At 41.8% G+C, this 26,479-nt stretch overlaps 1 protein-coding gene across 1 annotated transcript in view; it reads left to right on the top strand.

Moving 5' to 3' along the window:
- Window positions 1-546: 546 nt before the first annotated feature.
- The window catches only part of LOC139376016 (chloride channel protein 2-like), a 118,369-nt gene continuing 92,436 nt past the window's right edge, over window positions 547-26,479 (top strand). Inside the window, exon 1 of the mRNA XM_071118068.1 lies at window positions 547-850. Coding sequence (XP_070974169.1) covers window positions 710-850 — 141 coding nt within the window. The 5' untranslated portion in view covers window positions 547-709. The remainder of the gene's footprint in view (window positions 851-26,479) is intronic.

The following is a 26,479-nucleotide window of genomic DNA, read 5'->3' as shown; positions in this document are numbered from 1 at the left end:
AAATACAATATTTTTTTTTTTAGGCTTAATTAGGCTTAATGATTGTGAGATTGCAGGGGAAAGCTGTTTGTGTGTAGGCAGGCAGGCTGTATGTAAGGCTGTGTGTGAAGTTGAGTGTTGAGTCTACGCGGTTTCAGGTTGCAGACAGACACACAGATTCCCTCCATGCCTTTCTATCTATTTGCAGACAATTCGAATGGCGCGGGCGAACTAAGAAGAACGCACCACCAGCTCCCGATAATGACAAACACGTCTGGACTTTCTTCACGGGGAGGTAAGGAGGTAATGGGAAACGCTTGACACAGACGGAACCGCATTGCATCATGGACACATGGTACCCAACTCGAGCCCTGCGGGAAAGAGACTAGCCCATTGCAGCTTTATTTATAGAATACTAATTTATGCCAAAAATAACAGTCACAGTCAAACACATTCGACCGGATAGCTCTGTTGTCGCTCATAGGCTTCAGATGCAGCTGCTGTCTAAAGGCATGCGCATCGACATGGATAAACGCAGAAGTTTGGGGTGCTGCGTGTGCAGCGTGGGTGCACACAGCTATTCGCGCCAACCAGTCAAAGCACCAGCAACAGGCCACCGGTTATCACGTTTACCCGCGGAGAAGAGTGAATGAGATAGGAGAGTGCCTCTGCTTATGGATTAAATGACAACTGATCAAGGGGGAAAACTCAAGCTTTGAAGTTGGAGTTTATGCGCAGAACGCGCGGAAATAGACCTCATTTTGATTCACTCTGTTACACGAAAGATGGAGGGGCGCAGCTGACAGTTAGGGACCGTAGCCTCGAAGAGGAGAAGCACACCGGAGGAACCGAACTGCCAGAGGAGGGAAATGTGAGTAAGCTATGAATGAGCCCTTGGCAACCTGTTTCTACCTCGAGTCCATCATGCCTATTACTGACGCTGGTATCCTGTCTTTCCCCGGTGAAGACTAGAACAATGGGTCAAATCATTTTGTTTTCATCATGTATCAATCGAATATACATTTAACTTCAGTCATGTGTTCATGCTCAAGGGCAAATAATTTGGTTATTTCTATACGGTATATATATATATATATATATATATATATATATCGGCATCATATTGTATTTTCTGGATTATCTGCAAAATGTTTCTATCCCAAAGATTAAATAATTGTCAATGTAGTGACATTGACCTATAGTATACGTCTCTCTTGGCATCTTTTATTTACACACAAAAACTTGTGAGGAGAAGAGGTACAGGTGGTTATGCATCCTATTCTACTTTGCGCATCAAGTCGTTGTAAGGGCTCAAGGTCCTTAAAAGGTCCCTTGCTGCGGTGGTTCCTCTTGAAATTATGCACACGAGAACGGCTATTTTATTCGCTCCGGTGACTTCCCTTTATATATTTCCTGTAACATTTGATAGGAAATGAAAATGCTATTCTTCTTCTAAGACCGTATGTCATATTTTGAAATTGAACCCACTCATTGACGCTCATTAACAGATGCAGTCTCTGAGAAAAATGTGAATGACGTCATTGAGAAAGTATGATCCAATCTGGAGATTTTATTTATGTTTCTTTAAATGGTTTGACCCACTTGGAAATCTGAATGACATTTTGTAGTTCCCTTGTAGGAACTACAGAAAAAGACACACACACACACACACACACACACACACACACACACACACACACACACACACAATGGGTTGCCAAAACAAACTCCACAGGTGTGTATTTATTCCAAATTGTACCTGTTGAGACTGAAGGTTGAACTGGGTCAGTGTGTTGGTACTTGAGGCTGCGGAGCACCTAGTTCCACCAACTAGGGACAACATTACATCTATTTAACTACATAGCCACAGTAGTATCTGCAGGACACTCAAAGGAGAAACACACCTACAATAAATCAATTGGAGAGAGAAAATAAATACATGTAATAACTCAACTCTTTGGGCCAGTGTCTGAATGATAATGGCTTGGATCATGTGTGCAATGCATGCATATTTGTGTGTGTATCTGTGTGTGCGTCAGCGGAAAACGACTGCCCCCTCTCATGGAAGCCACTGAAGTTCAAGGCCGTCCGTGGTACTGCTGGCAATGTTAGCAGGATCCCCGATTAAAATTAAGGGAAAAATTTGGTACATTTTCATGCAAATTAAAAAAAGTTTGAAAGACAATCATGTTACCAATAATTGCTTATAATTCACCCGATGTATGTCCTTCAACCGATTATTTTTTAAATTGCACACAGAAGAAATTATAAGCAAGGTGCGAATTACGATACAGCCAGCGGGGGCTCAGCTCTCCTAAATGCATCAAAAGTCCAACTTTTGGTGGGTCTCTAAATAATGCTAATTTAACAATTCGCCTATTTGTTTGAAATGTAGTGTTAAATATGTTTTGCGGTGTTAAATATGAAAATAAAGGCTTCCAAATAAAACAAACACCCCCACCTCTCCATCATATGGTTTAAACCATTTATCTCTATGTGGCAGAGCTGTCTACTCAGTATTGCTGAATTTCGGTCTCAGCTGAGCTCCTTTAAGCATAGATGTTCCTTTCTACTTCCCAATTTCCACCATTTGTTTGCCATGCGTCCTTGATCAAAAAAATGCCTTTATTGCAATGCATTAGATTTATCAGTTGATTTATCATTGTTTGCTTTTGTCAGTCAGCTGTTTAGAGAGATCATTGCTTTGTTTTCCAGGTGCGTGTGAGTAGGCTACTGGTGTTCTCTGTGCCATCTCTGGCCAGAAGTAGTAGACCATTTATTTAACTTTATTATTTTCAATCAATGTTTTTCTTTCCTGAATCAGCTGATGATGGTCAACAATATCACTAGACAACAGCTTGACACCAATGCGCATCCAATCCATCAAACAAGTAGGCTATACTTTAATGACAGTAGACCTATAAGGTGACTCTTTCAGTTAGAAGATTATAGTGAATTTGTATTTGATTTTGAGTAGTCTAATAATAGGGATTTTTCATAATTAACTGGGTGACACATTACCTTTAGCTATACAGAATAGCTCATCTCACTACCATGTGTTTCCATCTCCTCCTCTCTCTCCTTTATTCCTTTCTTGAGCGTGCAGACGGGCTGTCAACAGTTTAGCGAAATATGTTTGGTTGCGAAAACCTGTTACTATCTATGTCCCCAAACAGATATCACTTGGTTTCCCAAATTAAGCACTGGGTAGTTGCAGGAACAGGAGACTGGCAATCAGAGTTTATCTGCCAATTTGATTTACCACCACATCACTGGCTACTGATAGGCCTATTTGAAGTTTATAGTAATGCACATTGCAGCCTAGTCTAGTAAGTTGACCGTGTGTTAGGGTGACCATCCCAGTTTTCCCGTGATAGCTTCAGCCCCATTTCAGGTGTCCAGACTTTTCAGGCTGCAAAAAGGTCAACTTGTCAGCAAGACACATCAATTAATATAGGCCTAATCAATGATAATCACTGAATGTCATTAGGAACACGTTGTGGTGTTTTGTAACGGATGCCTTCCATTCGTCAAATGGCGTGAGTATGCATGCAGTTTGGATGCCGGAATTATTTTATCATGACTAATTGTGTTCATGCCACATTAAAAGGTCATTCATTTTGACCATTTAAATTAGAGGTTGACTGATTAATCGGAATGGTCGATTAATTAGGGCCGATTTCCAGTTTTTATAACAATCGGAAATCGGTATTTTTGGGCGCCGATTTGCCGATTAAATTATTATTAATTTTTTTTTTATTTTTTAAATTTTTTTTATACCTTTATTTAACTAGGCAAGTCAGTCAAGAACCCATTCTTATTTTCAATGACGGCCTAGGAACGGTGGCCTTGTTCAGGAGCAGAACGACAGATTTTCACATTGTCAGCTCGGGGGATCCAATCATGCAACCTTACAGTTAACGAGTCCAACGCAATAACGACCTGCCTCCCACTCGTTGCACTCCACAAGGACTGTTACGTGAATGCAGTAAGTCATTGTAAGTTGCTAGCTAGCATTAAACGTATCTTATAAAAAACAATCAATCATAATCACTAGTTAACTACACATGGTTGATGATATTACTAGATATTATCTAGCATGTCCTACAAGCATCTACGTATCTGACTGAGCGGTGGTAGGCAGAAGCAGGCGTGTAAACATTCATTCAAACAGCACTTTCGTGCGTTATTCCAGCAGCTCTTCGTTGTGCGTCAAGCATTGCGCTGTTTATGACTTCAAGCCTATCAACTCCCGAGATGAGGCTGGTGTAACCGAAGTGAAATGGCTAGCTAGTTAGCGTGCGCTAATAGCGTTTCAAACGTCACTCGCTCTGAGCCTTCTAGAAGTTGTTCCCCTTGCTCTGCATGGGTAACGCTGCTTCGATGGTGGCTGTTGTCGTTGTGTTGCTGGTTCGAGCCCAAGGAGGAGCGAGGAGAGGGACGGAAACTATACTGTTACACTGGCAATACTAAAGTGCCTATAAGAACATCTAATAGTCAAAGGTTAATGATATACAAATGGTATAGAGGGAAATAGTCCTATAATTCCTATAATAACTACAACCTAAAACTTCTTACTTGGGAATATTGAAGACTCATGTTAAAAGGAACCACCAGCTTTCATATGTTCTCATGTTCTGAGCAAGGAACTGAAACTTTAGCTTTCTAACATAGCTTATATTGCACTTTTACTTTCTTCTCCAACACTTTGTTTTTGCATTATTTAAACCAAATTGAACATGTTTCATTATTTACTTGAGGCTAAATTGATTTTATTGAGGTATTATATTAAGTTAAAATAAGTGTTCATTCAGTATTGTTGTAATTGTCATTATTACAAATTAAAATAAAATAGGCCGATTAATCGGTATCGGCTTTTTTGGTCCTCCAATAATCGGTATCGGCGTTGAAAAATCATAATCGGTCGACCTCTAGTTTAAATTGTGTCTTTGTTTTTAGGCCCCCCAAATGTTTTTCTTCCCAATAGAGACCCCTGAATGGTGTAATTCACACTAGACATAGGTTATAAGGATAATTTAGTTGCTAATGGCAGCCTGCAGTACCCCGGTCGACCTTCAACTTGAGTTACTCAATGAGAGGGGGCAGCACTGAGTTAGTGGACAATGGTTATTTTTTTAAATGTATTATTATTCAAGATTTACAAAATGTACATCAATGTAAGTACAAAGATTTTACCATATCCCATGACTAAAGGTCACATGGTGAGACATGACATGTATCACAATCATCATTTACATTTATTTCAGACAATCTGGATTTGGAAAAATGCACTCTATTTAAAACCTTAAATTGTATGAGACCAAGATGAGCACAAGATGTAGTGGAGCGTACTCTATCAATCGCCTCATTCCACCACTCCTGTGTCAATTCAACACCCATTTACCATTCCCAAGAAGATTTAGTTTTGTTGGTGTAGTGTTTGTCTAATGACATAATACACAGATAGAGCTGAGAAATTACTGCTTTCTGTCAAGGTCAGAGTCAATAAACCATCCCAGGGTTGGCAAGAGGGTGGAGCAGGGAAGCCAGCGAATTAAAAGGAGACACAATGCCTAATTTGAAGGTAACAGAAAAAGTGAGATGGAGGCAAATAGTATTTAGATGCTAGGTTGGGAAAACTAGAAAAAAAACAAAACAAAGAGTGGCTACTTTGAAAAATCTCAAATATAAAATATATTTTGATTTGTTTAACACTTTTTTGGTTACTACATGATTCCATATATGTTATTTCATAGTTTTGAGGTCTTCACTATTTTATTATACAATGTAGAAAATAGTAAAAATAAAGAAAACCCCTTGAATGAGTAGGTGTGTCCAAACTTTTGACTAGTAATGTAAGTCTTGGAAGGACTTAAACTTCTTATGGCTTAGATCCCGCTAACGGGATCGATATGACAACAGCCAGTGAAAGTGCAGGGCGCCAAATTCAAACAACATAAATCTCATAATTACAATTCCTCAAACATACAAGTATTTTACACCATTTTAAAGATAAACTTGTTGTTAATCCCACCACAGTGTCCGATTTCAAAAAGGCTTTACGAAGAAAGCACACCAAACGATTATGTTAGGTCAGTACCTAGTCACAGAAAAACACAGCCATTTTTCCAGTCAAAGAGAGGAGTCGCAAAAAGCAGAAATAGAGATAAAATTAATCACTAACCTTTGATGATCTTCATCAGATGACACTCATAGGACTTCATGTATGTTTTGTTCGATAAAGTTCATATTTATATCCAAAAATCGCAGTTTACATTGGCGCATTACGTTTCTGTAATGTTTTGCTTCCAAAACATCCAGTGATTTTGCAGAGAGCCACATCAATTTACAGAAATACTCATCATAAATGTTGATGAAAATACAAATGTTATGCATGGAACTTTAGATAAACTTCTCCTTAATGCAACCGCTGTGTCAGATTTTGAAAAAGCTTTACCGAAAAAGCTCACCATGCAATAATCTGAGTACGGCGCTCAGACACAAAAACAAGCGATACAGATATCCGCCATGTTGTGGAGTCAACAGAAGTCAGAAATAGCAATATAAATATTCACTTACCTTTGATGATCTTCATCAGAATGCACTCCCAGGAATCCCAGTTCCACGATAAATGTTTGTTTTGTTCAATAAAGTCCATAATTTATGTCCAAATACCTCATTTTTGTTCACGCCTTTAGTTCACAAATCCAAATTTACGATGCGCAGGCCAGACTAAAAGTCAAAATATTCCATTACAGTTCGTAGAAACATGGCAAATGATGTATAGAATCAATCTTTAGGATGTTTTTAACATAAATCTTCAATAATGTTTCAACCGGAGAACTCCTTTGTCTTTAGAAATGCAATGGAACGCAGCTACCTCTCACGGGAGCGCGCCTGAATGAGCTCATGGCACTCTGGCAGACCTCTTACTCAATCAGCTCTCATTCTCTCCTCCTTCATAGTAGAAGCCTAAAACAAGGTTCTAAAGACTGTTGGCATCTAGTGGAAGCCTTAGGAAATGCAATCGGACCAAATTTACACTGTATCTTGGATAGGCAAAGAGTTGAAAGACTACAAACTCAGATTTCCCACTTCCTGGTCACAGACATCATTCAAACAGTTTTAGAAACTTCAGAGTGTTTTCTATCCAAATCCACTAATAATATGCATATCTTAGCTTCTGGGCCTGAGTAGCAGGCAGTTTACTCTGGGCACCTTATTCATCCAAGCTACTCAATACTGCCCCCAAGCCATATTAACAAACTATAGTTTTGGCAAGTCGGTTAGGACATCTACTTTGTGCATGACACAAGTAAATTCACCAATAATTGTTTACAGACAGATTATTTCACTGTATCACAATTGCAGTGGGTCAGAAATTTACATACACTAAGTTGACTTTGCCTTTAAACGACTCGGAAAATTCCAGAAAATTATGTCATGGCTTTAGAAACTTCTGTTAGGCTAATTTGAGTCAATTGGAGGTGTACCTGTGGATGTATTTCAAGGCCTACCTTCAAATTCAGTGCCTCTTTGCTTGACATCATGGGAAAATCAAAAGAAATCAGCCAAGACATTAGAAAGAAAATGTTAGACCTCCACAAGCCTGGTTCATCCTTGGGAGCAATTTCCAAATGCCTGAAGGTACCACGTTCATCTGTAAAAACAGTAGTATGCAAATATAAACACCATGGGACCACGCAGCCATCATACCGCTCAGGAAGGAGACGTGTTCTGTCTCCTAGAGATGAATGTATTTTGGTGCGAAAAGTGCAAATCAATCCCAGAACAACAGCAAAGGACCTTGTGAAGATGCTGGAGGAAACAGGTACAAACGTATCTATATTGACATAACCTGAAAGGCCGCTCAGCAAGGAAGAAGCCACTGCTCCAAAACCGCCATGAAAAAGCCAGATTACAGTTTGCAACTGCACATGGGGACAAATATCGTACTTTTTGGAGAAATGTCCTCTGGTCTGATTAAACAAAAATAGAACTGTTTGGCCATGATGACCATCGTTATGTTTGGAGGAAAAGGGGGGATGCTTGCAAGCCAAACAACACCATCCCAACCGTGAAGCACGGGGGTGGCAGCATCATGTGGTGGGGTTGCTTTGCTGCAGGAGGGACTGTTGCACTTCACAAACTAGATGGCATCATGAGGATGGAAAATTATGTGGATATATTGAAGCAACATCTCAAGATCTCAGTCAGGAAGTTAAAGCACAAATGGGTCTTCCAAATGGACAATGACCCCATGCATACTTCCAAAGTTGTTTCAGAATGGCTTAAGGACAACAAAGTCAAGGTATTGGAGTGGCCATCACAAAGCCCTGACCTCAATCCTATAGAAAATTTGTGGGCAGATCTGAAAAAGCATGTGCGAGCAAGGAGGCCTACAAACCTGACTCAGTTACACCAGCTCTGTCAGGAGGAATGGGCCAACATTCGCCCAACTTATTGTGGAAGGCTACCCGAAACGTTTGACCCAAGTTAAACAATTTAAAGGCAATGCTACCAAATGCTAATTGAGTGTATGTAAACTTCTGACCCACTGGGAATGTGATGAAAGAAATAAAAGCTTAAATAAATAATTCTCTCTACTATTATTCTGACATTTCACATTCTTAAAATTAAGTGGTGATCCTAACTGACCTAAGACGGGGAATTTTTACGATGATTAATTGTCAGGAATTGTGAAAAACTGAGTTTAAATGTATTTGGCTAAGGTGTATGTAAACTTGTCCCCAAGTCCACATTATTTTAAAGAACAGTAAATAAGTACTCCCATTCAATTCTGTCGAATCCCATCTAGGGAGATGACCACCTCAGGGGAGTTAGAGAAATGTTTATAATAAATAATGTTAAACGGCATTCGAATATTAAAAAACGAATACGTATCTGTCCTTTATAAAGCTGGTTTGTTCCTCTGATATGAGTCCTGGTAAGACTACTTCCAGTGGCCTCACTATCACCTCCTCCAGCACCTTTACATCCACATTAAGGAGGCTTAGGGGCCTAAATGAAGAACAGGAAGTGGGGTCTTTCCCCTCCTTAAGGAGAAGCGCTATTGAAGCCTGTGTTAGGGTAGGTGGCACCGAGCCACGTTTAAGTGACTCATTATACATAGATACATGTAAAGGGGCTAACTTGGTATGGCATTTCTTAAAGAACGCAGTTGGAAACCCATCAGGCCCTGGAGCCTTGCTGTTTTGCATTGACTTGATCGACTGAATAACTTCTTCAAGGCTGAGAGGGGAATCAAGGTCATCTGCAGTTTCAGCCTCAACTGTGGGAGTTTCCAGTTCACCCAAAAATGTAGTCATATTGGCAGTATCTGATGGAAATTCAGACATATACAGGGAGGAATATAAATATTTGAAGGTATCATTGATCCCCGTAGGGTCAGAAATCAAGCTATGAAAGGAATCTTTCATTTGGGGAATCAGACCGGTAGCAGCACTGCATTTTAATTGGTGTGCGAGCAGACGACTTGCCCTGTAGCCATGTTCTTAGTAGGTACCACGTGAATGCAATTGTAACCATTCTGCATCTGTAGTGGACAAAATATATAATTCAGATTGGTCTAAATCAAGGATGGCTTTAGAGAGTTCTTCTAGTTTAGCTTTCCAAGTTTTGTTTAAATGAGAAGAATAATAAATAATTTATCTTCTAAGATAGGCCTTAAGTGATTCCCATAAGAGAGAACGAGCTTGTCTGATTTGAACAAATAAAATGATCAATAGAAGTGGAGATAACGTTACAGAAGTCTGTATCAGACAGGAGAAGATAATTAAATCTCCAACAGAGAGGAGTACGAGTTTGTCCTGATAGGACTATGTCAAGGGCTAAAGGTCCATGGTCAGAAATTACAAAGGGTAAATATTCAGAAGGTGACGTTTGGAAGTAACTTGTGATCAATCAAATAATAGTCAATACAAGAAAAATAATGGTGTACATGTGAAAAGAAAGAATACTCTCTTGCATGGGGATTCTGAAATCTCCAAGGATCTGTACACCTGTTCTGAACCATAAAATCTAAGAAGGACTTTGACATAGAAGAAGGAGACATAGTTCTGGGGTTGGAGCGGTCTAACGCCGGGTTAATAACACAATTCAGATCCCTGCCAAATATCAAAAGTTGGGTGTTCAGAGAAGGGATTTTCCCCAGCAACCCATTGGCAAATTCAACATCAAAATTGGGAGCATATACATTGACCAATACTACAGGTGTGTGCCAAATGGTGCCAGTTATGATTAAATATTTCCCATTACTGTCTGAAATAACATTAGTAGTAGAGAAATTTAGTATTTTAATAATCAAAATTGCAACCCCTCTGGCTTTGGAGTTAAAGTCTGACTGGAAAACCTGACTGAACCTGGTGTTTGGTAGCCTTGAGTGATCTTTAATGCGTAAATGTAAAAATACCACATCTGCTTTTATCATTTTCAAATGGGAGAAGACCCTAGACCTCTTGACAAGTTTATTCATTATCTTAGTATTCCAAGATAAAAACTTTATAGGATTAGGCCGACCTATTCCAATATTACTATTATTAGCATTGTTAGCCATCTAAAATATTGAAAGGAAAAAGGTGTGAAAACAGACCAAGCATTTACAAAGATAACAGAGAACTGATTAAAAACATCCCCTCCCCTCTCACCCCACCCAAACCCAAAGTCTCCTTTCCCAGCGAATGGAGACAGCAGGTTGACGTTTGCGAAGCTTCGGTGCATATAAACAGAAAATATTCTTATCCTGATGCGGAGAGGCTCCATAGCACGAGTAATGAAAAACAATTGAAAAGGCCTTCACAAAACAGTAAAACGGAACTGTCCTGATTTGGGCAGTCTTCAATAAGTGCAACACGTGGAATGTGTCTTAGTGTCTTAAGGATGGACAAATAAGTGTCCCGCAGTATGTTACCCGATTACAAAAAAGAAAAGGGGCTGAGTATCTGTACATGTACACATGATCAATGGGGCATAATAAAGGGGTGAAAAGGCCTTCAGTAAGTATCTAGATGAAAAAACGATAAAAGGAAAGCTCTGAAAAAGCCTGGAATTGTAGCCATGCATTACTACGCTAGCCATCTAGCCAAATAAAAAAAGACCTCTCAAACATGTAGCTTAAATAACAACCACACAAGACAGCATTAGTCATTTTTTTCAGAGTTCAGTACTGTTTATGCAGAGTAGAAAAGGAATGCCAAGAGTTGGAAAAAGGCCCTGCCATAAAAATCGCAATAGACAGGTCAAGGCAGGCAGGGGTCAGTAAACCAGAGGTGGGGCAACGATACCGGGCGGCAGGCAGCTCAGGGTCAGGCAGAGGTTGGTAATCCAGATGGGGGCAAAGGTACAGGTTGGTAGGCAGGCTCAGGGGCAGGCAGAGTGGTCAGGCAGGCGGGCTTGGAGTCAGGACAGGCAAGGGTCAAAACCAGGAGGGCGAGAAAAGAGAGACTGGAAAAAGCAGGCGCTGAGACACGAAATGCTGTTTGACTTGAACAAACAAGACGGACTGGCAACAGACAATCAGAGATCACAGGTATAAGTACACAGGGGATAATGGGGAAGATGGGCGACACCTGGAAGGGGGTGGAGACAATCACAAAGACAGGGTGAAACAGATCAGAGTAGGTCAAATATCCAAGATACGGCTCAGAAGTGACTGTCGAACCAACGCTGGGCGTCCTCGTGGGAGTTGAACTGTAGCTTCCCCTGGCATGTTCAATGTGGAGACGAGCAGGGAAGCAGAGTTAGAATGTAACTTTCTTCTCATGAAGCTTGCGTTTCACATCGAGGAATTTAGCTCTCTTCTTGGAAGCACTTCAGCTGAGGTCAGGAAAGATGAACACCTTTAGTCTGCAGAAGTGTAGCTGGTCTCTGCCCTGCCTCAGTAGTAGTGAAAACGGACGATAAACACAGGCTTAGAGTTGTCGTCTCCGCCCGCTGTGGAAGGGACAATGCGGTGGGCTCTGTCCAGCTTTGGGAGTGATGGAACGATGGCCGGACCCAGCACCTACACAAAGAAGTCTGACATGAACTTAACTGAGTCCCCTCCTTCAAGTTTCTCTGGTATACCAACAACCCGAAGATTTCAACGGCGAGAACGGGGTTCCAGGTCACCGGTCTTGTCAATCAGCTTTTGGTTTGAACTCTGATTTGATAGCTAATGTTAGGTAGCTAACGTTCGAGGGCTGACTGTTCTCATAAAAGTTTATTTGTTAGTGGAAAAATGTATGAAGGGTCATGTCTGACAACTGCAGTACTGCTTGTCCATATGCTAGCTAACAGCAACAAGCCCAGACGAGCTAGCTAACATTGTGTCAGCATCAAGCAGTGATCAGCTTGGTGGTTGCATAGTAAGGGAGTCACCAGCTCAAATTCTAATCGAGCTGGCACCAGTTGTGAAACTGGGCAGTGCTGGCCCGAAGTTTCCCTCAACCCAGCTTGAATTTGAAAATTCCATTCGAGCTAGCTCGAATTTGGACCTAATTTGGCCCTAATTTTAAGTGCCACTGGAAACGGGGCTTAAATAGATGGCTCTGCCTTGAGCCATTTCCATTACCGTGCCATCAGCCTATCAACAGCCTCAATACTGCAGTGAAATTCTTCTGTCTCAGCCAATCATTGGCTGTTTCTCTCAGGGGAAATCAGTCTTTCATCTCATAAAATATCAAAGCCACTGATACCCAAAGGCCTGGAGCTAAATGGCAAATACGCAATGCACAACAAACAGAATATAGCTATATTTAGTATGCTAGTTCAAAACCACAACATGTAATATTAATAAGGAACAAATGCAATGACCGATTGCCCAGTTTTGTAGGGTGCAGATTGGGTGAGTGAAAGGTCAATGTTGAGTATCTTCAAAAGTTGACAAATTCAGTTTTGAATATGGGGTATGACTTCAACAGATATATTTTTTCCCTATTCTGTCTTGTTCTAAGGGCAGTTCGAACTAATGTGATTGGTTGAAGCTCAACAGTCAGTGGGCAGAGCTTGCGCTAGGTGGAAGGTTGATGATGGATGGGGTGCAGGGCAGAACACGCAGGATGCCATACATGCTATACAAGGTTGCTGGTTCATATTCCACCCCAACTTTAGCCCTAAACTAAATCATTTGGAAGTACTTGCTTAAACTTAACCAATCAAATGTCAAGGAAAACTCCACTGAGCATTCATGAATGTCTTGAAACTTGGTTCAACCCGTTCAAATCTCCCATTGCACTCATCTCTTGCTCTCGACAGAAAGCCTTTTACTCCCTCTTTATCTTTAGCACTAAATTATCCATTCATCATCAGAATGTCCTCATGTCAAAAAGTGCCTTTTGATGGTTCGTCTTGATGTCTCTTTGTCCTCTGATTGACTCACTGACTGTGCGATGACAGATGACGATGTGTACAAAGCAGTACTGTAAATGAACGCTTTAGTGGGTGATTCAAAACATTGTATGAACTCAATGTGCTAGTACTTTATGGCCCTGCATAGCTACCAGCATAGCAACTAGTCTATAATCCATTTGAATTACAGTGCCTTTACTTTATTAGGTGAAACAGAGCTGAGGGCTCTTATTCCAGCCCTGGTCCCCCAAGCACTTATCTATCCCTATTCCCCACTAATCCATTGTGGAGAGACTGGTTCTAAATGCTGTTATTGGGATTGTACTGCAGTTCCCTTTTCCCTGAGCACTCAGTGTGTTAAAAGCATAGCTGTGTCATCGTGATGGCTACTGTGCTGTACATCTGAGAGATACTTTTGGCATACAGCCAGGCCATGGTTAGTCAGTCCTCCTAGACCAAGACGTTGCTTATCTGAACTGAGATCCAATTTATACCACACATGCAGACAACAGCGGCTAAAGTCTGGCTTTATGTATCAAGGAAGCCATGGACTATGCATGTCAATTGGATGTGGCTATACAGACAGTATCTCCTGTGTGTATTATAGGCTGAGAATGAGTAATGGCGAGTGTATGTGTGGAACCCGCTCTCAGCAAGGACAATTGTCTAGAAGAGAGAACATGTTCCATTCTTTTTGCCATCCTCCAGAGAGATAAGTGGATGTTTTCACTACCCCATACCAAAGAGTCTTGAGAGCAGTATTGCTGTAACATTCCATTTGACAATCTATTTAAGTTCAGGTGAAAGGGCCATGGGAACAATAACATGTACAGTATATCACAAAAGTGAGTACACCCCTCACATTTTTGTAAATATTTGAGTATATCTTTTCATGTGACAACACTGAAGAAATGACACTTTGCTACAATGTAAAGTAGTGTGTACAGCTTGTAAAACAATGTACATTTTCTGTCCCCTCAAAATAACTCAACACACAGCCATTAATATCTAAACCGCTGGCAACAAAAGTGAGTACACCCCTAAGTGAAAATGTCCAAATTGGACCCAAAGTGTCAATATTTTGTGTGGCCACCATCATTTTCCTGCACTGTCTTAACCCTCTTGGGCATGGAGTTCACCAGAGCTTCACAGGTTGCCACTGGAGTCCTCTTCCACTCCTACATTACGACATCACGGAGCTGGTGGATGTTAGAGACCTTGCACTCCACCTTCCGTTTGAGGATGCCCCACAGATGCTCAATAGGGTTTAGGTCTGGAGACATGCTTGGCCAGTCCATCACATTTACCCTCCGCTTCTTTAGCAAGGCAGTGGTCGTCTTGGAGGTGTGTTTGGGGTCGTTATCATGTTGGAATACTGCCCTGCGGTCCAGTCTCCGAAGAGAGGGGACCACACTCTGCTTCAGTATGTCACAGTACATTTTGGCATTCATGGTTCCCTCAATGAACTGTAGCTCCCCAGTGCCGGCAGCACTCATGCAGCCCAGACCATGACACTCCCACCACCATGCTTGACTGTAGGCAAGACACACTTGTCTTTATACTCCTCACCTGGTTGCCGCCACACACGCTTGACACCATCTGAACCAAATAAGTTTATCTTGGTCTCATCAGACCACAGGACATGGTTCCAGTAATCCATGTCCTTAGTCTGCTTGTCTTCAGCAAACAGTTTGCGGGTTTTCTTGTGCATCATCTTTAGAAGAGGCTTCCTTCTGGGACGACAGCCATGCAGACCAATTTGATGCAGTGTACAGCGTATGGTCTGAGCACTGACAGGCTGACCCCCCACCCCTTCAACCTCTGCAGCAATGCTGGCAGCACTCATACGTCTATTTCCCAAAGACAACCTCTGGATATGACGCTGAGCACGTGCACTCAACTTCTTTGGTCGACCATGGCGAGGCCTGTTCTGAGTAGAGCCTGTCCAGTTAAACCACTGCATGGTCTTGGCCACCGTGCTGTAGCTCAGTTTCAGGGTCTTGGCAATCTTCTTATAGCCCAGGCCATCTTTATGTAGAGCAACAATTATTTTTTTCAGATCCTCAGAAAGTTCTTTGCCATGAGGTGCCATGTTGAACTTCCAGTGACCCGTCAGTATGAGGGAGTGTGAGAGCGATGACACCAAATTTAACACACCTGCTCCCCATTCACACCTGAGACCTTGTAACACTAACGAGTCACATGACACCAGGCAGGGAAAATGGCTAATTGGGCCCAATTTTGACATTTTCACTTAGGGGTTGTACTCACTTTTGTTGCAGCGGTTTAGAAATTAATGGCTGTGTGTTGAGTTATTTTGAGGGGACGGCACATTTACACTGTTATACAAGCTGTGCACTCACTACTTTACATTGTAGCAAAGTGTCATTTATTCAGTGTTGTCACATGAAAAGATATACTCAAATATTTACAAAAATGTGAGGGGTGTACTCACTTTTGTGATTTACTGTGTTTTCAGCTCCATACACAAGTAGCCTGTTGTCTTACATCTTCATTCATTAGGGTCTGTGAGCCGAGCGCGGTGCTGTTCAGCGGTAGTGATGCTGAAATCAGCGATCAACTGTCTTCTGTTTACTTTGCGCTGATTGTGGTGTTCTCCATGGTGCTGAATGCTCGTGCGCCAGTATTAGGGTACAACAATGGATTACCGCAGGACAGTTTAGATGTATTCATTTATTTTCTGCTTTTCACAGAAACTGTACTTTGGGCTACTGTACTATTCTTTAAACAAGTGTAGCTAAGGTTATGTATTACCAAACCTCAATGATAACGCACCAGTTCTCAGCTGCAGGCAAAAGAACACGGGAGCCCCGACGGATAGATTCAAGGAGAAACAGATAAGAGGTATTGGAACGAATACAATACATAATTGTAAGGTCATTGTGCTTGGACCCTGCACCACCCCTGCAAAATACAAAACATTAACTCTGCTCCCTGCGAACACAGCTGGGACCGACTGTACCAACGCTTGGAGGAGGGAATCGTCGTTGAAACAACCCGCATATGCGGCTACTCATCTGGCTCTGATCGCACTAGTTATTCAGTAGCAGCGGAGGGATTAGGCTATGATAATAACCTGTTACACAGCACATGTATCGATGGCTATAGCTGTCTAAAGGCCAGAACATTCACCTCGTGAGTGACAAATGAATGCGCACGGTGGGTAGGTCATATGGATGAGGATTTTGCAACAATGCCGGCAAAGGACAAAGCGGAGAATCGGTCGCTCCAGTACCAGCAAACTTTGGTGAGTTCTTGTGGGATAAGCCCTTACCCTTCATTATTTGTTCATGTAAAGTTATGAGTGCAAATCACGTGGCGATATGCACCATGAATTTTAAATCCCGGGACACAGTCAATGTTTCAGAACAATGTCCGGGACACGGTCAGTTTCAGAACAATGTCATTCACAGAACACTGGAATCCCAGAGAGTCTTATGGTTATTTTTCCTCCGTATACTTGTTGTGACTGTGCTGCTGGGCTGCTTGAGAAAATATGTGGCAGCGACTAATAGATTCAAGACAAACATCCATTTCAAAAGCTGGACACCGGCATTTTGTGTGTATGCGTGTGTGTGTGTTTGATTGCCTGTGTGTATGTGACAGTGATTCGTGGTTTGTATTCCAGTGTGAAATGTTGATCTCAACCAACTGGGCACATAGGTCAATTCAACGTCTATTCGACGTTGGTTCAACGTCATTTAATTGAAATGACGAGGAAACAACGTTGATTCAATCAGTGTGTGTCCAGTGGGAAGGAAGAGTTACAATACGGAGTGGCTAGTTGGACTTAAAAGGCTGCAAACTTGGTGATAACGCACTCAGTCGTGATCATCCATCGTTTAGCGCGCTATTTTGATAGCGCTCTGGAGTGGAGCAGAGCATGAAAGGTGTTTGCCAGGTTTCACTGATTTATTAAGTGAATGACTGGTTGGCTGTTTTTTTTATTCAGAAATGCTTTTATTCAGTATGCTACACATACTGTGTATAGAGCTAGGCTATATCACTGCAGAGGCCTACTCTCATCCTTTTGTGCTGTCTATCTATCCTCCTCCCCTTTTCCACCATCCTCTCACTCTCTCCAACCTATTTCCATCCACTTTCCTCCACCCAACTCATCTTCCTTCCCTCTTTTCCACTTCATCTTCCTTTCCCCCTCACTCCTTCCTTTCCTTGTTCACTCTGTCCCTCAATTGCTTCACCTGTGTGTACATATTTCAGCACGTCTACACATGAACTAAAAGTGTATCTGATATGAATAATATTTGCTTCATGCACCAGTTTTGCCCACTTATGTGATTGATAGATGTAGCCTGGGGCACTTATCAGGATATCTATAGAGAGAGAGAGAGAGAGAGAGATCACACAGGATGCAGAGAGATGAACTAATTGATAAGAGAAGGAGAGAGAGATCACACAGGATGCAGAGAGATGGACTTTCATGAGAGAAGGAGAGAGCGAGAGAGAGTAATCCGACCGGGATGCAGAGAGATGGACTAATTGAGAGAAGGAAGGCTTGAGAGAGAGAGATTGAGTGAGAGACACAGAGAGAGACAGAGAGATTGAGTGAGAGACACAGAGAGAGACAGAGGGAGATTGAGTGAGAGTGATTTGACCAGGATGAAGCGAGATGGGACTGATAGATAAATGTGGTCCTCCATAACTGTGTTTATTTTACTGAAGTCCAGCCTTTTGTGTGTGTGTGTGTGTGTGTGTGTGTATGTGAGAGAGAGAGAGGGAAATACTGCAATCTCGTCAGACTGCGTTCCTTTATCTATATGATAGGCATCAAGTGGCAACAGCACACCCGGACAACATGCTAGTGGTGTATATGTGGGAGTGTCTCGTATATAAGGTGTATATGTGGGAATACCTCGCTTATGAGGTGTATATGTTGGAGTGTCTCGTATATGTGGGAGTGTCTCTTATATGTGGTGTATGTGGGAGTGTCTCATATATATGTGGTGTATATATGGGAGTGTCTCGTATATGTGGTGTATATATGGGAGTGTCTCGTATATGTGGTGTATATATGGGAGTGGCTCGTATATGTGGTGTATATGTGGGAGTGTCTCGTATATGTGGGAGAGGCTCGTATATGTGGTGTGTATGTGGGAGTGTCTCGTATATGTGGTGTATATGTGGGAGTGTCTTGTATATGTGGGAGTGTCTTGTATATATGGTGTGTATGTGGGAGTGGCTCGTATATGTGGGAGTGTCTCGTATATGTGGGAGTGTCTTGTATATATGGTGTGTATGTGGAAGTGGCTCGTATATGTGGGAGTGTCTTGTGTATGTGGGAGTGTCTCGTTTATGTGGTCTATATGTGGGAGTGTCTTATATGTGGGAGTGTCTCGTATATGTGGTGTATATGTGGGAGTGTCTCATATATGTGGGAGTGTCTCGTATATGTGGGAGTGTCTCGTATATGTCGTGTATGTGGGAGTGTCTCGTATATGTCGTGTATGTGGGAGTGTCTCTTATATGTTGTGTATGTGGGAGTGTCTCTTATAGGTGGGAGTGTCTCGTATATGTGGGAGAGAATCTGTATTTTTTTGTCTCTTTTCTTGTTTTGTGTCGATAGGTTTCTTTTGGTGCACATCCGTGTTCAAGAGAGTGTGTGTGTGTGTGTAAGTGTTCATGTGTGTTGGTCTGTGCCCCTGCCCTCTGCACATGTACAGTGGGGCAAAAAAGTATTTAGTCAGCCACCAATTGTGCAAGTTCTCCCACTTATAAAGATGAGAGAGGCCTGTAATTTTCATCATAGGTACACTTCAACTATGACAGACAAAATGAGAAAAAAAATCCAGAAAATCACATTGTATGAATTTATTTGCAAATTATGGTGGAAAATAATTATTTGGTCACCTACAAACAAGCAAGATTTCTGGCTCTCACAGACCTGTAACTTCTTCTTTAAGAGGCTCCTCTGTCCTCCACTCATTACCTGTATTAATGGCACCTGTTTGAACTTGTTATCAGTATAAAAGACACCTGTCCACAACCTCAAACAGTCACACTCCAAACTCCACTATGGCCAAGACCAAAGAGCTGTCAAAGGACACCAGAAACAAAATTGTAGACCTGCACCAGGCTGGGAAGACTGAATATGCAATAGGTAATCAGCTTGGTTTGAAGAAATCAACTGTAGGAGCAATTATTAGGAAATGGAAGACGTACAAGACCACTGATAATCTCCTTCGATCTGGGGCTCCACGCAAGATCTCACCCCGTGGGGTCAAAATGATCACAAGAACGGTGAGCAAAAATCCCAGAACCACACGGGGGGACCTGCAGAGAGCTGGGACCAAGGTAACAAAGCCTACCATCAGTAACACACTACGCTGCCAGGGACTCAAATCCTGCAGTGCCAGACGTGTCCCCCTGCTTAAGCCAGTACATGTCGGGGCCTGTCTGAAGTTTGCTAGAGAGCATTTGGATGATCCAGAAGAAGATTGGGAGAATGTCATATGGTCAGATGAAACCAAAATATAACTTTTTGGTAAAAACCCAACTCGTCGTGTTTGGAGGACAAAGAATGCTGAGTTGCATCCAAAGAACACCATACCTACTGTGAAGCATGGGGGTGAAAAACATCATGCTTTGGGGCTGTTTTTTCTGCAAAGGGACCAGGATGACTGATCCGTGTAAAGGAAATAATGAATGGGGCCATGTATCGTGAGATTTTGAGTGAAAACCTCCTTCCATCAGCAAGGGCATTGAAGATGAAACGTGGCTGGGTCTTTCAGCATGACAATGATCCCAAACACACCGCCCGGGCAACGAAGGAGTGGCTTCGTAAGAAGCATTTCAAGGTCCTGGAGTGGCCTAGCCAGTCTCCAGATCTCAACCCCATAGAACATCTTTGGAGGGAGTTGAAAGTCCGTGTTGCCCAGCATAGCCCCAAAACATCACTGCTCTAGAGGAGATCTGCATGGAGGAATGGGCCAAAATACCAGCAACAGTGTGTGAAAACCTTGTGAAGAATTACAGAAAACGTTTGACCTCTGTCATTGCCAGCAAAGGGTATATAACAAAGTATTGAGATAAACTTTTGTTATTGACCAAATACTTATTTACAATCATAATTTGCAAATAAATTCATTAAAAATCCTACAATGTGATTTTCTGGATTTTTTCCCTTATTTTGTCTGTCATAGTTGAAGTGTACCTACGATGAAAATTACAGGCCTCTCTCATCTTTTTAAGTGGGAGAACTTGCACAATTGGTGGCTGACTAAATACTTTTTTGCCCCACTGTATGTAGCGTGCTGCATATGAGACAGAGGGCTATTTTCAGTCTCTACGGGTGTTGAGATCAATGTACGTTTTTGTCTCAGTGAGGCGTACAATAGTAATGTAAAATGGCGGTCGGAGTCTCTCCGCTACGTGTTGTCTGCTCTGCCCTTGTCTTCTCCTCTGACCGCTATCCAACAGCACCATGATCGATGGCCTCATCCTTCACTAGCTCTGGACCTCCAGTTCATTACAGAGAAATAGATGGCCTATACAATTGCATGTGTAAGGTGTGTGTGTGTGTGTTTGTGTGTGTGTGTGTGTTTGTGTGTGTGTGTGTGTGCGTGCGCACACGTGTGCCTGTGTGCCAGCATGTATGGTGTGTGTACATACACATGTGTGATGTGTGTGAATCTTTGTCTCAGACTCAGATTGCAGCCTGTGTTTTATATACAGTACATTAAACTCCCTTAATCTGAAATGGAGGCAGGCCTTTGTTCTCCTCAGGGAGAATTGATTGACAGATGGCTCATATTTCAGATATTAGTCCAAATATGTGAGAGAGCTAGCTGACATTTACTTTGAAGCCAGCGGCCCAGTACCTTTTGAAAACACATGTAGAAATCTAATATGGGGTTTAAATTTGACAGATGCCTCTGCTGTGTATTGGTTTTTAAACAGAGCCTAGGTCTCAGAGCTACAGATGGGGCTGAAACCGAAAATATCTCTTGTTTTACTGGACAAAGGGTGGGCTATTTAACACTGTCAGGTCTGGTGTCCAGCAGTGATGTAGTGAAATACACGTATACACCGTTTATAACCTTTGGAGAATAGCCTAGGATTTAAAATGAACCAGTATTGGAACTAAAATTGCCTTTGTTAGCATTAGCGTTTACCTTTTTCTTTACCACTACATTACTGTCAGTGTGGGTGCAGGTGTTTGCTCCATCCAGGCAGTAACACACTCAAATAATCATAATCCATCAAGCCTTTGATCAGTTGAAACAGGTGTGTTGCTGCTTGGCTGCAAGAAAACCCTGCATTCATACTGACCCTTGCAGGGTAAGTATTTCCATCCATTTACAAGACCATTTCTGCCACTTAGGGAGTGCAGGAATAGTGTTGTATGGGATGTGGGAAACACACAGAGCGTAGTTCAGACAGAGCACAGTTAAGACACATCTGGCACTGCAGGATTTGAGTCCCTGGCGGCGTAGTGTGTTACTGATGGTAGGCTTTGTTACCTTGGTCCCAGCTCTCTGCAGGTCATTCACTAGGTCCCCCCGTGGGGTTCTGGGATTTTTGCTCACCGTTCTTGTGATCATTTTGACCCCACGGGGTGAGATCTTGCGTGGAGCCCCAGACCGAGGGAGATTATCAGTGGTCTTGTACGTCTTCCATTTCCTAATAATTGCTCCTACAGTTGATTTCTTCAAACCAAGCTGCTTACCTATTGCAGATGCAGTCTTCCCAGCCTGGTGCAGGTCTACAATTTTGTTTCTGGTGTCCTTTGACAGCTCTTTGGTCTTGGCCATAGTGGAGTTTGGAGTGTGACTGTTTGAGGTTGTGGACAGGTGTCTTTTATACTGATAACAAGTTCAAACAGGTGCCATTAATACAGGTAACGAGTGGAGGACAGAGGAGCCTCTTAAAGAAGAAGTTACAGGTCTGTGAGAGCCAGAAATCTTGCTTGTTTGTAGGTGACCAAATACTTATTTTCCACCATAATTTGCAAATAAATTCATTAAAAATCCTACAATGTGATTTTCTGGATTTTTTTTCTCATTTTGTCTGTCATAGTTGAAGTGTACCTATGATGAAAATTACAGGCCTCTTTCATCTTTATAAGTGGGAGAACTTGCACAATTGGTGGCTGACTAAATACTTTTTTCCCCCACTGTATATGCTTTAACTCTGAACAGTACTTCAGAGACATAAAGATTGATTGACTGTGGCTATGGAGAAGTAAAACTGATTGGCGTAAACAGATTTGCTGTGCTGATCCTTTTCATTTAACCTTTACCAGGATGGAAGTCTTTTGAGGTCAGAGGTTTGAACCAGTTTTTTGAGTCTTGTTAAGACATCAGTGTTCATGTTCATGCCAAATATTGGTAGTGGATGAGGTGAGTTGAGGTGACTTCCCATTGAACACCTGCATTAAAAGTGCTATACAGTTATACAGTAAATCCACCTATTATAGTCACCATATGGTAGGGTTTAGGTCTGTTTCCAGACAGGACTTGTTGTTCCTTACTTTGACCCATCTGTGACCCAGGATGACATGCCTAAGTGGGCATTTTAAATTCATAGATGGGAACAACTAGTATTGCTTTAGAGCCCTAATACCACAAGGTAGATTGGTCCTACGACTGTTCACATGTATCTGAAATGTAGCCGTACACATCAACAACCATCAACAACCATCGCTTGATATAATAGCACAAGAAAGATATGCGGCCCCACTACAACATGTGTGTCCGAAATGCAGCGATAGCCTACACATAATTTGCGCCTACCAACACGCACAGATCAGCTCAACGGGCTGAGCATCACTAGCTCATCAAAGATTCTTACAGGCTTCATAACTTAAACTTCAATAATGAGATCTATAGGCTTCATTTCTGTCGAATTTGTGACACTATGCAATGAGCGTAACGCGCTGTCCGTGTTGCTGAAGCTGCAACATAATTACAGCCATTTCAGACTGAAATGTTCTGGCATCGAAATCCGTAATTCGTTCAGGAAAAACATTCCCTATTCCCTCAACCCTTGCTCTCTTTACGTGACACATGTATGCATCGCATGCCCGTGACCAATAGGGCCTGACCTACAGTTGAAGTCTGAAGTTTACATACACCTTAGCCAAATACATTTAAACTCAGTTTTTCACAATTCCTGTGAATTGACTACTCCACAAATGTCTATGCTTTGCAATAGGCCTAGCACATTTACTCAACCCTGGATGTACGGATCTAGCGGCGCTACACAAGGCTAGAGAGCTACAAACGGCCGTGGGTCTAGGTATAGAGGATGCGGTGGCTTTCTCGGACATAGTCAAATTTGAATGTCAGAATAATAGTAGAGAGAATTACTTATATAAGCTTTTATTTCTTTCATCACATTCTCACTGGGTCAGACGTTTACATACACTCAATTAGTGTTTGGTAGCAATGCCTTTAAATTGTTTAACTTGGTTCAAATGTTTCGAGTAGCCTTCCACAAGCTTCCCACAATAAGTTGGGTGAATTTTGGCCCATTCCTCCTGACAGAGCTGGTGTAACTGAGTCAGGTTTGTAGGCCTCCTTGCTCGCACACGCTTTTTCAGTTCTGCCCACATATTTTCTATAGGATTGAGGTCAGTGCTTTGTGATGGCCACTCCAATACCTTGACTTTGTTGTCCTTAAGCCATTTTGCCACAACTTTGGAAGTATGCTTGGGGTCATTGTCCATTTGGAAGACCCATTTGCGACCAAGTTTTAACTTCCTGACTGATGTCTTGAGATGTTGCTTCAATATATCCACATATTTCCTACCTCATGATGCCACCTATTTTGTGAAGTGCACCAGTCCCTCCTGCAGCAAAGCGCCCCCACAACATGATGCTGCCACCCCCGTGCTTCACGGTTGGGAGGGTGTCCTTCGGCTTGCAAGCATCCTCCTTTTTCCTCCTAACATAACAATGGTCATTATGGCCAAACAGTTTTATTTTTGTTTCATCAGACCAAAGGATATTTCTCCAAAAAGTACAATCTTTGTCCCCATGTGCAGTTGCAAACCGTAGTCTGGCTTTTTTATGGTGGTTTTGGAGCAGTCGCTTCTTCCTTGCTGAGAGGCCTTTCAGGTTATGTCGATATAGGACTCGTTTTACTGTGGATATAGATACTTTTGTACCTGTTCCTCCAGCATCTTCACAGGGTTCTTTGCTGTTGTTCTGGGATTGATTTGCACTTTTCGCACCAAAGTATGTTCATCTCTAGGAGACAGAACACGTCTCCTTCCTGAGCATTATGACGGCTGCGTGGTCCCATGGTGTTTATACTTGCGTACTATTGTTTGTACAGATGAACGTGGTACCTTCAGGCGTTTGGAAATTGCTCCCAAGGATGAACCAGACTTGTGGAGGTCTACAATATTTTTCCTGAGGTCTTGGCTGATTTCTTTTGATTTTCCCATTATGTCAAGCAAAGAGGCACTGAGTTTGAAGGTAGGCCTTGAAATACATCCACAGGTACACCTACAATTGACTCAAATGATGTCAATTAGCATATCAGAAGCTTCTAAAGCCATTACATAACTTTCTTGAATTTTCCAAGCTATTTAAAGGCACAGTCAATTTAGTGTATGTAAACTTCTGACCCACTGGAATTGTGACACAGTGAAATATAAGTGAAACAATCTCTCTGTAAACATTTGATGGAAAAATGACTTGCACAAAGTAGATGTCTTAACCGACTTGCCAAAACTATAGTTTGTTAACAAGAAATTTGTGGAGTGGTTGAAAAACAAGTTTTAATGACTTCAACTTAAGTGTATGTAAACTTCCGACTTCAACTGTATGGAATATCATAATCACATCAATAAATCGGTTATAACAAACTCTGAACACTGTAATACATGTGACAGCAAAATGGATGCAGAGGATATGACAAATAAACTTGAAACAGGATAATATTTACTGGTTGCTCAGGAGTTAAAGGGGAAGTCAGATGTGTTAATTAATTGGACTAGTTGTGGAAAATACTGGAGATCAAGAAAAGGTAAGGATAAAGCGCTGCATGCATTTTATGTGTGCCATACAGGGGCTGTTAGATTACAATATGATTTTTCTGACCAATTAGAACAATGTAAACGAACACAAAATAAATTGTAAGCATACCAGAGTATGCTGTAACGTTTTTTTTGTAAAGCCTTTATTACAGCAAAGACTAAAAGCAGTCGCATATATTCGTGATTGCAATTGCTGAAATAGAACGGTTTATTGATTGTTTAGGCAAATTATTCAAGGGTTGCTTTCATTTCATGTTTCATTGTATTTAAAATCATTAATGACTATGCTGTGTGATGATATTAACAAATGAATTATTGATTGATACTGTAGCCTATATAAGTATTGAAATTTGTATTTATTTTCTTTAGCCAGGTAGGCAAGTTAAGAAGTTCTCATTTACAACTGCAACCTGGCCAAGAATAAAGCAAAGCAGTTCGACACATACAACAACACAGAGTTACACATGGAATAAACAAAACATAAAGTCAATAATACAGTTGAAGAAAATCTATATACAGTGTGTGCAAATGAGGTAAGAAAAGGGAGGTAAGGCAATAAATAGGCCATGGTGGCGAAGTAATTACAATATACCAATTAGACACTATAGTGATTGATTGGCAGAAGATGAATGTGCAAGTAGAGATACAGGGGTGCAAAGGAGCAAGATAAATACATAAATACAGTATGGGGATGAGGTAGTTTGATGGGCTATTTACAGATGGGCTATGTACAGGTGCAGTGATCTGTGAGTTGCTCAGACAGCTGGTGCTTAAAGCTAGTGAGGGAGGTAAGAGTCTCCAGCTTCAGTGATTTTTGCAATTCATTCCAGTCATTGGCAGCAGAGAACTGGAAGGAAAGGCGGACAAAGGAGGAATTGGCTTTGGGGGTGACTAGAGAGATATACCTGCTGGAGCGCATGCTACTGGTGGGTGCTGCTATGGTGACCTGTAGAGACTTGTAGATGACCTGAAGCCAGTGGGTTTGGCGACGAGCATGAACCAGAGCCAGCCAACGAGAGCGTACAGGTCGCAGTGGTGGGTTGTATAAATGTAGGCCTAAGTAAGTTACGGTATTAAGACTAAACAGGATGCGCTCTTAGGCCTACAGCTCGATGGTAAATATACAAG

Source organism: Oncorhynchus clarkii, chromosome 20 (genome assembly GCF_045791955.1).
Source record: "Oncorhynchus clarkii lewisi isolate Uvic-CL-2024 chromosome 20, UVic_Ocla_1.0, whole genome shotgun sequence".
Classification (NCBI taxonomy): Eukaryota; Metazoa; Chordata; class Actinopteri; order Salmoniformes; family Salmonidae; genus Oncorhynchus; species Oncorhynchus clarkii.
Note: the sequence above shows the minus strand (reverse complement) of the source record. Positions and strands in the feature narration are given on the sequence as shown.